A 13525-nucleotide genomic window follows, 5' to 3' on the forward strand; every position below is an offset into this window, starting at 1 on the left:
CAATCCTACTTCCGTAGTGATACTGCCTCGGAAACCCAAGGAGGGGTCGCTATGAGTCAGGGCTGACTCGACGGCACATAACAACAACAACAACGTGTAAAATATTTGTCATTTTCAATGACTTACTATGGGTAATGTACTTGGAATGGTGTCTAGCACATACAAAGTGTTTGTACAGTGAGCCATTTTTACTGATGTTGTTACTATTATTAGTATTAGATTGATGAGGATGCTGAGACCCTAAGAAAGAGAGGAGCTTTTCAGGGCTTTCTTTTGGTTAAAAAGAATGGGTTTCTCTGAAATCAACACCCATGTGAGCAAGTATAGAGATGGGAAGAACAGAGAAGCAGGAAGATTCAGTGTGTTGAAGAAAGGAAGACAGTGGGTTTGAGCCTTTCTGCCAATGCACTCCTCAGATCAGTGACCATCACATTCACCCCTTGGGGTAGATACACTTTTCTTAACTCTCATGCAAGTCCACAGAAAAAGACAACATCCACCTGAGTACTTTTCACAAAGGCTGTCTTCATTCATCTGATTTTTTTATGATTGTGAGTGAGAAAGTTGCATTTGGGACTGCCTAATTTGCACTAAGACTAAGGTTCACCTGATCAAAGCCATGGTATTTTCAACAGCCTCATAAGCATATGAGAGCTAGGCAATGAAAAGGAAGACCACAGAATTGATGCATTTAAATTGTGGTATTGGTGAAGAACACTGAATGTACCATGGATTGCTAGAAGAACAAACACATCTGACTGGGGAGAAGTACAACTGGTATTCTCCTTAGAAGCAAGAATGGCCAGACTTTGTCTCTTGTACTTTCATCATGTTGTCAGAAGGAACCATTCCCTGGAGAAGGATATCATGCTTAGTAAAGTAGAGGGTCAGTGAAAAAAATCCATCCACAAGATGGATTTACACAGTGGCTACAACAACAGGTCAAGCATAGCAACAATTGTGAGCATGGGGCAGGACTGGGCAGTATTTTGTTCTGGTGTATGCATGGTTGCCATGAGTTTGAACTGACTTGACAGCACCTAACAACAACAGTTTGCACAGGTGTGGTAGACCAGGAGTTTCTAAAGAAATGTGCATCATTAAAAGGCTGTATCATCAAAATGTGCCTGTGTCCAGATGCTCAGATAGATACACCTTGGAAAATTTCTTTCCACCAAGTTCAATGTATAGCAGATGCAGATGGCACCCCACCTATATCCCATCCAAGGTGTCTTCTTACCGTAAGCACTGGTGACTCTTGCCCCTTGTGTGGCTCAACATAGTGTGAATACTTCAGGAGCTGCCCCAACAAATGACTAATGGGAGCTGGAGGATAAATACCCCAGTTTCCCTTCCCCTAAGTGTGACATCTCCTAGGTATCTTCTTCACAGTCTCCTACAGGTGTCTGTTAAGACCATGCTTCAGTTTCCTATGACTATAACCTGATCATTAAAAGACCCCTTGTTGGCTTCCTTCCTTTGCTTCTCTCAATTCCCACTCTCTTACCTACACTTCTTGGGATCCCCTCCCAAATGAGTTATGTGTACATGAAGCTTTGTCTGAGGGTCTTCTCCCAACAACCCAAACTAATAAATAAATTTCAGAATTCAAGGCTTTGACCAAGTAGATTATACTCAACCCTAGTCTCAAAAAACAACTTGAATGTATGTTTGAATACAAAATATCTCACATGCAGGAGAAAGGCACCGCATTTGCCTTGTGGTTATCCTTTCTCCATCACTACTGCTTATGAGCCACTTACAGAGTGAATATCTATGTTCACACTATCTTTTGTTATACTCAGGAAAAACAGTGGCCAGGCAGCACAGGATACCACACATGGTTCTTCTGATAGTCATTTACTTCTGCTTTGTACAATGACTAAAGATCAGAAAGTATGTATTTGGGGTAGAACTGATCACATTCTTTGAAGAAGATAGATATGGTGGGTGGTTCTTGATTAATTAAGTCAATTGGGTAACTTTAGTTGCCAATGTGATTGGCTCAGGGGTTGTCAGTTGATCACAGTTAGCCTAATTAGATTTTTGTTTGATGATGTCAGGGGTGTGGGATGTGGGTGAGTGGGGTGAAGTTAGCAGAGAAACATCCTCTTTCTCTTTTGTGATCAATGTGGTATGTATATATGAGATCTGGAACTGCTACAGCCATTTTATGCCATGAAGGAAAATCAGTATGAGGAATGAAACAGAGGAGGTTAGAGCCAAGAGAATAACAGAAAATGTCCTGGATCCCTGATCAAACCATGCCTGACGCCCATTTTCCTCTGCATTTTTCAGAGACACTAGTACATTTCTTTCATTAAAGAACCTGGAAAATGGGGTTTCTGTTATGTAAAACTGAAAGTATCTTTATTAATCTAGTCTTGGATTCCAATTTTAATAAAGTAGAACGAGACTAACAAAACAAGTGCTGTGAGCCAAAGCCAAAGCTAACATAGAGATCTGGAGGGGTGAGTGTGTGTGGGAGAAGCAGAGACAACAGAAATTGAGTAGTGCAGAGCTAGGCAAGTGACCTTGATGGGCTGCTATTCTGGGAACTACAGTGTCTCTCAAGGGAAGATCAGGTACAAGGCCCTGTCACGACCTGGTCTTGGGTGGGGGCACCGATAGAAAGAAAACAATTACTATGGGACAGTGAGGGCTCAAGAAGCAGCCAACTGAGGCATCATGGGAGACCATTTGTGCTACCAGGGCCAAATGCCACACGGGGGCTGCCTCTTGCCCAAGGCCAAGCTTGGTCCAACTGTGTAAGTAGAACTGAACCTGCACATGAGCCTTAGGCAAGTACAGCAGCCCTTCTGAATCATTATTCTAGGGTGAGGGCTGGGGATCCACATTCTAACAACATCCTCCTGAGGCAGGTGTCCTGCAGAGACACCAGGAGAAACTCTAGAATGACAGGATGTGATAAAATCCATGACTTCTCTATCTGGCACTGTTCCCAAACTTGATTAGCTCTTGCATTATAGATTCTGCCATCCTGTTACTTTCTGGGTAAAATAATAAGGAAGTATCCAGCTTTGTAGGCGAGGTCTTTTCTTGCACCTGCCCTTTTCTCTTCTGTGCCTCTTTCATCTTCTCCCTCTGGCAGAAAGCATGTGCCTTGCCACTATTTTTAGGTTTGGCCACTAGTGGTATGTGGTTCTGGGCCTCTCCTGCCCTCAGCCTTTGGCCTCCTAGGGAGGCTGGCTGCTGCCCAGAACTGGAGCATGTCAGTGGTGTCAGGTTTTTTTTTTTTCCCTGGGACAAGAAATCAGGCATGAAAGTAAACAAGGCAGACTGGATAGTTTGTGCCTCTCTCTGTCAGCCCCTAACTCTATCTGCTTGGGGGATGGAAAGCCCTGCTGCAGGAGGTACAAGGGAAGCCCCTGAGGACTGGCATGAGGGGACAGTGAGTGCTTCCAGTCCTGACCTTGGCCACCACCATTTTGCTGGTGCCTAGCTCCTGCATGCAGGACATCTTAAGAACACATAAGGGCTAATGTAATTATAAGAATGCAAAATAACATGTAGAGGTTTTAAATCATGGGTTCCACACTGGAAAGAGGGCTCAAATTCAGGCTTAACTGCCTCATGGGAACCTTCTCATGTATCTGTTTCCCTGTCTTTAAAGGAAGATAATGCCATCTTAAAACTTAGTGGGTATATTTCTACAAATATTTATTGAGCATCTACCATGATACCTATGTAAAAAACCAAACTCACTGCTATCGAGTTGGATCCGACTCATAGTGACCCCTCCTTGGGTTTCTGAGGTGGTATCACTATGGAAGTAGATTGTCTAACCTTCCTTCCAGTGATATCTATATAGAAGATGCTTAATAAATGGTGGCTATTATTTTTAACATAAACATATTCATTAAGAACAAGATGCCCTGGCCCAGGACTATTATTCAGCCAAGTACTGATGCTTGTTTCTTCCAGGGCAGTTAGAGATGAGGTCCAGCAGGTGGTTTATGTTCAAATCTATAGTTTTGAGTTTGTAGTAAATGCTTTCTGGGTTCCACGCATTCTTCCTACCTTAATATTTTCTATCTCCACTTCTGACTTCTACCTGCCAGTCCTAATATCTCTTGGCCTGAGGGTTTTTGCTGGACCCCAAAGTCCCTCCACTTGCACTCACCAAGTTGTTGTTGTTGTTGTTTGCCGTCGAGTCGGCCCCGACTCATAGTGACCCCTCCTTGGGTTTTCGAGGCAGTATCACTACGGAAGTAGGATTGCCCAACCTTCCTTCCGAGGAGGAATGCTAAGGAATCAATACCTTTCAGAAGGCATTGAACAATAAGTGATAGAAGTTGGTGGATAAATACCCCAGCTCCCTCTTTCCTCAGGCAGTATAACTTAGAGCCCTGTGTTCTACAGTGTCTCCCAGAGTTCCCAAGGAAAATTAAGCCCTAGTTTCCTACAATGGTCACTCACTTGCTAACGTACTCTTCATTGACTGCCTTCTTTTCCTTGCATCATTTGCTCACTCCCTTACTGACATTTTCTGGGACCACCTTTCAAATGAACTACTTGTACTCAAATCCTTGCTTAGGGTCTCCTTCTAGTAAAACCCAAACTAAGTCAGGCTTCAATGCCAATGAGTGGCTTGGGTGCTGCTGGGGTTTGTGTAAAAGAACCAGCATAGGCAGAATGTTGTTTGAAGAAAGGTGAATCTAGCCAGGACTAGAGGCAGCTCAACAAAGGAACATCAGGTGCATTTCTAGGATGCCAGGAGAGTTGATGTTGGAGTTCTTCATTATAAACTACAGCCATTGGCCAACCAGCAACAGCTGGAATATGAAAGTCCTAATATGGAATATAGTTAAATTGTTTATTCTCTGCTTGTGGGTATGTATTTAAAGCATAACATACTCCAAATGGCAGATGTAAATACACAAGCACATTGTTCTACACATTTGGCACTAGTTCTTTGAATACAATATGTAAATTTATGCCATAGAAATACATTCATACGTTTCAAGTTTCATGATTTTCTCTTTGTTATTATTTTTTATTTTTACATAAAGAAAAAGTATAGGAGCATAGCCCTATGAATGTCTATCAAGGATGCCAAGAACTTCTCTATAAGCCACTTTCTAAGAAGCAATTTCCTTTTTGTCCCATAAAACTCCCCAAAGCACCTCAGGCAAGCACCAGTGCACTGGGTATGTCTGCAAACTGCAAATACAGCAGACATTTAATTACAGTGAATTCATCAAAACTCTAATTGAGACAGGAACTCAAACCTCACAGCTTAATTACTGTAATTTCAGATGGGTAGCAGACTCGGTCATGTGCAGCTCTTGATGCTGGTATGCATCAGGGAGATGCCCATGGCACTTGCTGCTAATTCTATCAGCACAATGAGAGTGTGGAGCAACATAAATAACAACACTAAGTGAGACCCAGGAATGGATTCCCAATATTCATCCTCTGCTGTAATGTTTTCACTGCACCAGCTCTGGCCACCTGGGAGGGCTCTTCTCAATATGTCACATTGGGCAGCTTCCATTCCTTACTAAATTTTCTTTTCTTTCCACTGATCAGACAGCACAAAATTACACATCCTCTGAGAGAGTCCTTCTATCAACATCTCTTTATTTTGATTTTCACTTAAAAGACCTTTTCTTCGACTTTCTTTTCCTTCCCACTGGGCATCCCTTGAGTGTTAGATAAATCCCACCAAGCATTTGGTCAAATTATCACAGTGATCTAGGGTAGAGTTTTAGAAGTGAGGACCTTAGAGATCTGTATTCTTCTGAAAGTTGCTAATGGTGTCTAGATTTTATTGAGCATTTACCATGTGGCCCAGGTGCTGCTAATGCTGAACATGCTGTTTCACCTACAGGGAAGGGCTAGGAGGTAGGTGCTCTTATACCTACTCAATAGATGAGGGAGCTTAGAGAGGTGTAGAGAGGTGATTAAGTTCTCCAAGGCCATACAGCCAGAATGTAGCAGAGTGAGGATTCACACCTAGGGAAATCTGATTCCTGGCCCCATGTTCTTTCCAAAACATCATTTTGCCTTCTCTGCAAAGACATCAGGAATTCTACAAAGCCCTGAAAAAGAGAGGTGGATGCCCTTGGAGAGAGAAGGAATGCCAGAAGAAAGGGTTGGTCTCCAGAGTCATCAAGTGGGCCTTGGGCTCAGTCATAACTGCTTATTCTATCCATGATTGCATGGGGTTGGGAGATGAGCCAAGTAGAAACATTCCAAAGGAGTTAAAGTGACCAACAGCAATCCCAGTTGAAGTTTAGAACATAATTTGCCTTTTATGCAGATATTCTAACCAAACTGATGATTAACAGTATTGCTAATTATGAAACACAAATGCATCCAAAACATTTCACAAGTAATTAGTTGCTTGGCATTTACTAGACACTTTCCCATTATTTGTTTAATTTCTCTACATTATTTATCCCCCTTTGGGCTTGCTTTGGAAGCAAGCATCAGGTACAAATGAATAATGAACTAATGACAACACTAATAACAGCCAGGCTAATAATGCTAATGGTGACAATGTTAATTAACAGAGTGCTACCAGCAAGAGACTCTTCTGCTACATTTGGCAATCCATCCCTGTAAGATAAGGAGAAGGTGTCCAACACAGATGAGTGCCAGCCAAGTGCAAATGGCACCAAAGGCAAATACAGAGATGCATTTTTTTGTACTAACTGTATTTCTAGGAGATTTTAAAAATCAGTATTATGGGCTCACACAATTGAAGACAAAACATAATTGACCAAAAGAATGAGGGAAAAATAAAATATTCCATCTGTCAAGTTGGGCAGAACCCAGTTACCACTTGTAAATGGCTGTCCAGGAGTCATTAGCCCCATCCTTCATGAGCTCCAGAGCCAGATTCCCCGTAAGATCAAGAAGTCACACAGAAGCAACTAACCCAACACACAATCTGGAGAAATCAATCTGGAATGTAAGCATGGAAAACAGTAATACTGCTAGAGTGTGTATTAGAGAAACCACATTAGAAAAAACACCCCTGGCCAGATGACTATATGACAGAAAGTTATGGGAATGAGCATTGCCAGAAGGGCTCACCAGGACATTAAGGATCTCCTTATCTCTTTATTTAAAGAATAAACCAGCAGCCTCTACTATGATACTGTATCCTACATATTGAGGGAGTTACTTAGGACTACCAGATTTCTAAATATAAGTGTGGAGTGCCTGCATATTGCAAGTGGTTAATGTGCTTGGTTGCTAACCAAAAATTGGAGGTTTGATTTCTCCCAGAGGCACCTTGGAAGAAAGATATGGTTATCTAGTTTTGAAAACTCAGCCACTGGAAACTCTGTGGAGCACCATTCTCTGACACACATGGGGTCACCATGAGTTGGAAATGAATTGATGGCAACTGGTTTTGTTTTTAAATACAGTTTGGTTTTAAATACAGATTGTGTGTTGGGTTAGTTGCTTCTGTGTGACTTCTTGATCTTACGGGGAATCTGGCTCTGGAACTCATGAAGGATGGGGCAAATGACTCCTGGACAGCCATTTACAAGTGGTAACTGGGTTCTGCCCAACTTGACAGATGAAACATTTTATTTTTCCCTCATTCTTTTGGTCAATTATGTTTTGTCTTCAATTGTGTGAGCCCATAATACTGATTTTTAAAATCTCCTAGAATGTACATGGCCTCATTGGGCTTCTAGAAGTCACTTTTTCTAGAAGATATTTGAGTACTGGATGTTTAGATAGAGAAAGCCCATGACCACACTACTTCTGAATAAGATGTCTATGAAGAAACTAGGACATTAGAGCTAGTAGGGCAACTGCCAGTCCACAGGTGCTGCTGCAAGGTATCATACCTGCAGCCACCTGGCAGCCTCCACTTTTCTCAGTGACTTCTGGGCATCTTCCCATGACTTTCCAAAACAGACAGCATTGCTAATTAAGGACACAGGGCTATGACCTCTATCAGCAGTGTAACAGTCTCCATAGGTAAAATGTAGGCATCTGAAGCCCTTCATAACCCTAAGAAGCAAGCTAAAGCAAATAAGGAAATAAAATGCCAGATCACTGTAGAAAAAGAAAGGCTGTTCTTGAACTGTGATCATTTCAAAATGTTTTCAGAAAAGAAAAAATAATCTGTCTCTTTTCCTGCCTCTCTCTTTCTCTCTTTGTGCTCTATTTCCAGGGAGGCAAAACCAGACCTAAAATTGTCTCACGTCATTTCAGTTCAAGTCAGTCACATGGCAAAAGGGTTCTGAGCATGACACTTTCAAATATATACCTTGCATCTTATGGACTGGTTAATTATTTATGAGACCTCAGTTCTCTATATCCTATCAACATGGAGGCCAAATAACGGTAGTCTGAAAGTTTCCAGTTCAAGTTTAGTAGACTCCTGGGTATGAGGTCCCAGCTCCCAGCTCCCTGCACCACTGGGCCTTGCTGCTGTGCTCCAGCAGATCCATCCAAAGTTGCTAATGGTGTCTAACTTTTATTGAGCATTTACCATGTGAGCCAGGTGCTGCTAATGCTGAACATGCTGTTTCACCCACAGGAAATGCTAGGAGGTAGGTGCTCTTATACCCACTCAATAGATGAGGAAGCTTAGAGAGGTGTAGAGGGGTTGATTAAGTTCTCCAAGGCCATACAGCCAGAAAGTAGCAGAGTGAGGATTCACACCCAGGGAAATCTGATTCCTGGCCCCATGTTCTTTCCAAAACATAATTTTGCCTTCTCTGCAAAGACGTCGGGGATTCTACTAATCCTTAGCATTCTCCCTTCCCAGCTGTCACATCCCACTGTAACAAATGAGCCATTGGCCTTACCTGCCCTGCAAAGAGTCCACAGACACCAATGATGCAGAGGATATTGAACACAGCTGAGCCCACGATGGTCCCAACGCCCACATCACCCTTTGTGATGAAGACCCCTGAAATACAGATGCCATGTCAGCTTTTGCACCAGAGTGGATGTGGGGAGCTTTCAGAAGTATCTGACTGTTCTCAGGATTTATAGGAGATAGTGGAGGAATAGAAGGAAAAATGTCCTACAGGAGCATTGGCATCTGGTCTGGGACACGTTCATGTAAAGTTAAGTGTCATTTAACCAAAAATAATGATGATATTAATGGAACAGGAAGTTGATGCTTTGCTCATTGGGGGGGCCTCTGGATTCTCATTCCCTGGTAGTGGCAGAGTTGTGGGGTTCACACTGGAAGGCTCTCTGTCCTCCAAGTCCCTTCCTTTAGAGAGAAGGGTTGGGATGCTCCCACATCATTACCTACCTATGACAGATGTAAACAGCTCTGGAGCTGAACTGCCCGCTGCCATGAATGTGGCCCCAGCCACATCTTCACTGAGGTGCAGGCGCTATAGGGAAGCAAACAAACATGAGTAAGTCAAAATTCCAGCTGGGAACAGAAGTTACTCGAACTCTGAGGCTTCATGCTCCGAAATGCAAAGGTTAGGGCTTCAGTAAGAGTGACAGTATGGGATTTGGGGCAGGGCTCAGATTCAGCCTCCAGTTAGCCTCCTCCTCCTCCCAGAATCCAGCCACACCTCTGAACCAATGAAGGGCCAACCTCCTTTCACTGCCTTCCTCAGCCAGGGCAGTATCAGAGCAAGGACTCCATATCCATAGTATTTAACAGTCATGAGGCTATCTGAGTTCCCAACCCAAATGCCTCCTGGACCATGCAGGTGACAGGGATGAGAGGAGTGGTCCACAGCATGTGGTGGGCCAAGGCAACACTGAGTGCTCACCTCCGGCCTAATGGCAGCAATGATGAGTTCATGGCTTTCCTGCCAGATATTATGATTTTTTCAAAGGTGCCAATAATGTAGATTTCTATAAAAAATATCCTGAGTTTTTAAATACTACACTGACCTAGAGGTTAAATGAAGCTAGTGGTAACCAATCTGGAAGTTCTGATTCTAGAGGGATATTCTATGGAGGCTTTGGGGACAGGTGGGTCACTCTCTTGAACCCACCTCTCCATCTGCAATGCTGACTTGAAACTCCAGGGTAGGCACAGTGGAAGAGGGTGTTGATGAGGTATTGTAGTTGTTACGTGCCAGCCAGTTGGCTCCAACTCAAAGCAACCTCGTGTAAAACAGAACATAATACTGCCCAGTCCTGTGCCAGCCTCAAAATCCTTGCTATCCCTGAGCCCACTGTTGCAGCCACAGTGCCAATCTATCCTGCTGAGACTCTTTCCCTTTTTTTGCTGACCTTCCACTTTACGAAGCAATATGCAAGGAGATACCCTTCTCTAGGGACCATCCCTTCTGACAACATGACCAAAGTAGGTGAGACAAAGTCTGGCCATTCTCACTTCCAAAGAGCATTCCAGTTGCACTTCTTCCAGGACAGATTTGTTAGTTCTTCTAGCAGTCCACAGTACTTTCAGTATTCTTTGCCAATACCACAACGCAAAAACATCAACTCTTCTTGGGTCTTCCTTATTCATTGTCCTGCTCTCACTTGCATATGAAGTGACTGATAATACCATGGTTTGTGTTAGGTGCACCTTAGTCTTCAAAGAAACATCTTTGCTCTTCAGCATTTTAAAGAAGTCTTTTGCAGCAAATTTGCCCAGTGCAATACATTGTCTGATTTATTGACTGTTGCCTCCATTGGTGTTGATTGTGGATCCAAGTAATATGAAATCTTTGACAACTTCAATCTTTTCTCCATTTATCATAATGCTGCTTATTGGTCCAGTTATGATGATTTTTGTTTTCTTTATATTGAGGTGTAATCCATACTACACACTGTAGTCTTTAATCTTCATCAGTAAGTGCTTCAAGTCATCTTCACTTTCAGAAGGCAAGGTTGTGTCTTCTGTATATTGCAGGTTAATGATTTTTCCTCTAATATTATTGCCACATTCTTCTTCATATAGTCCAGCTTCTCAGATTATTTGCTTATCAAATAAATATGGTGAAAGGATAAAACTCTGACACAGTCCCTTCCTGATTTCAAACCATTCAGTATACTCTTGTCCTCTTCAAACGACAGCCTCCTGGTCTGTGTACAGGTTCCTCATGAGCACACTTAAGTGTTCTGGAATTCCCATTCTTATCAATGTTATCCATAATTTGTTATGATCCACACAGCTGAATGCTTTTGCAAAGTCAACGAAATAAGTAAACATCTTTCTGATATTCTTTCTTTTCAGCCAAGATCCATCTGACATCAGCAATGATATCATTCATCTCATGTCCTCTTCTGAATCCAGCTTGCATTTCTGGAAGTTCCCTGTCAATATACTCCTGCAACCATTTTTGAATTATCTTCAGCAAGCTTTCATTTGCATGTGATATTAATGATATTGTTTGATAATTTCTACATTCTGTTGGATCACCTTTCTTTGGAATGGTACAAATGTGGATCTCTTCCAGTCAGTTGGCCAGATAACTGTCTTCCAAATTTCCTAGAATAGATGAGTAAGTACCTCCAGTGCAGCACACATTTGTTGAAACATCTCAGTGGGTATCTTGTCAATTCCTGGAGCCTTATTTTTCTCCAATTCCTTCAGTGCAGCTTTGATTTTCCTCCTTCAGTACCATTGGTTCCTGATCATAAGCCATCTCCTAAAATAGATGAACACTGAGCAATTCTTTTTGGTACAGTCATTCTCTATTCCTTCCATTTTCTTTTGATGTTTTCTGCATCATTCAGTATTTTGCCCATTGAATCCTTCAATATTCCAACTTGAGGCTTGAATTCTTTCTTCATTTCTTACAGCTTGAGAAATGCATTTCTTCCCTTTTGGTTTTCTAACTCCACATCTTTCCACATTTCATTATAATAATTGACTTTGTCATCTTGAGTTGCTGTTTGAAATCTTCTGTTCAGCTTTTTTATCTTGTCATTTCTTCAATTTGCTTTAGCTACTCTCCATTCAAGAGCAAGTTTCAGAGTCTCTTCTGACATCCATTTTGGTCTTTTCTTCCTTTTCTGTCTTTTTAATGACCTTTTGCATTCTTTATGTATGATGTTCTTGATGTCATCCCACAATTCCTCTGGTTTTTGGTCAATGGTCTTCATTGAATCAAATCTATTCTTTTGATGGTCTCTAAATTCAAATGAGGAGCTCTGGTAGCATAGTGCCTAAGGCACTTGACCGCTAACGAGAAGGCTGGTGGGTTTGAACCACTCCTCAGAAGGAAGGTTGGGCAATCTACTTTCGTAGTGATACTGCCTTGGAAACCCAAGGAGCGGTCATTATGAGTTGGGTCTGACTGGAACGCACATAACAAGAACAAAAACAGATGTTTCAAGGGATGTAATCAAGGTCATGTGCTGGCAATCATGAACTTGTTTTAACTGTCTTCAGCTTTAACTTGAAATTGATGGCCTGTCCCACAGTTAGCTCCTGACCTTGTTTTGGCTCAAGATACTGTGCTTCTACATCGTCTCTTTCCACACATGTAGTCAATCTGATTCTGTGTGTTCCATTCAGTGTCCACATGTATAGACACCATTTACATTGTTGAAAAAAGGTATTTACAATGAATACGTCGTTGGTCTTGCAAAATTCTGTCATGTGATCTCTGTTATCATTTCCATCACCAAAGGCATATTTTCTAACTACTGGTGATTCTTCTTTGTTTCTAACTTGCTTTCCAATCACCAGTAATAATTGACACATCTTGATTGCATGTTTGGTCAATTTCAGAGTGCAGAGATTGGTAAACACCTCCAATTTCTTCATCTTTGGCTTTGGTGGTTGGTGCCTAAATTTGAATAATAGCAGTATTAACTGGCCTTCCTTCTGGCATATGGATATTATCCTATCACTGATAGGATACTTCAGGATAGATCTTGAAATATTCTTTGTGATGATGAATGCCAGCCCATTCCTCTTCATTTATCATTCCTAGCATAGCAGATCATATATTTGTCTGATTCAAAGTAGCCCAAACAAGTCCATTTCAGCTCACTAATGCCTAGGAGATCGATCTTTATGCATTCCATTTCATTTTTGACAACTTTCAATTTTCCTAGATTCATACTTAATTCATTCCATGTTCTAAGTATTAATGGATGATTGCAGCTGTTTCTTCCCATTTTGAGTAGTGCCACATCAGCAAATGGAGGTCCTGAAAGCTTTACTCCACCCATATCATTAAGGTGGACTCTTGCTTGGATGAAGCGGCTCTTCCCCAGTTAAATTTTGAGTGCCTTCCAACCTGAGGGGCTTGTCTTCCGGTACTATATCAGACAATGTTTCATGGCTATTCACAAAATTTTCCAATAACATATCAGACGATGTTTCAGTACTATTCATAAAAGTTTCACTGGCCAATTCTTTGAGAAGTGGATGGCCCTTCCTTCTTCTGAGTCTTAGTCTGGAAGCTCTACTGTAACCTGTCCACCATGGGTGACCCTGCTGGTATTTGAAATACTGGTGGCATAGCCTCCAGCCTCACAGCAATACACAAGCCACCACAGTATGACAAACTGACAGATGAGTGGTAGTTGATGAAGCATAAGCCCTGCCAAGACACTCTACATAATCTAACTCTCCACATTACCTTAT

General features: G+C 42.0%; 1 protein-coding gene across 1 annotated transcript in view; it reads right to left on the reverse strand.

The window, feature by feature from the left end:
- SLC24A3 (solute carrier family 24 member 3) overlaps nt 1-13525 on the reverse strand; it is a 949388-nt gene that overhangs the window by 400833 nt on the left and 535030 nt on the right. Inside the window, exons 5-6 of the mRNA XM_007948201.2 lie at nt 9263-9347; nt 8805-8908 (exon numbers count right to left, since the gene is read on the reverse strand). Of these exons, the coding sequence (XP_007946392.2) occupies nt 8805-8908; nt 9263-9347 (189 nt within the window). The remainder of the gene's footprint in view (nt 1-8804; nt 8909-9262; nt 9348-13525) is intronic.

Source organism: Orycteropus afer, unplaced genomic scaffold (genome assembly GCF_000298275.1).
Source record: "Orycteropus afer afer isolate SDZICR_OR568_19922 unplaced genomic scaffold, OryAfe1.0 scaffold00208, whole genome shotgun sequence".
Taxonomy (NCBI): domain Eukaryota; kingdom Metazoa; phylum Chordata; class Mammalia; order Tubulidentata; family Orycteropodidae; genus Orycteropus; species Orycteropus afer.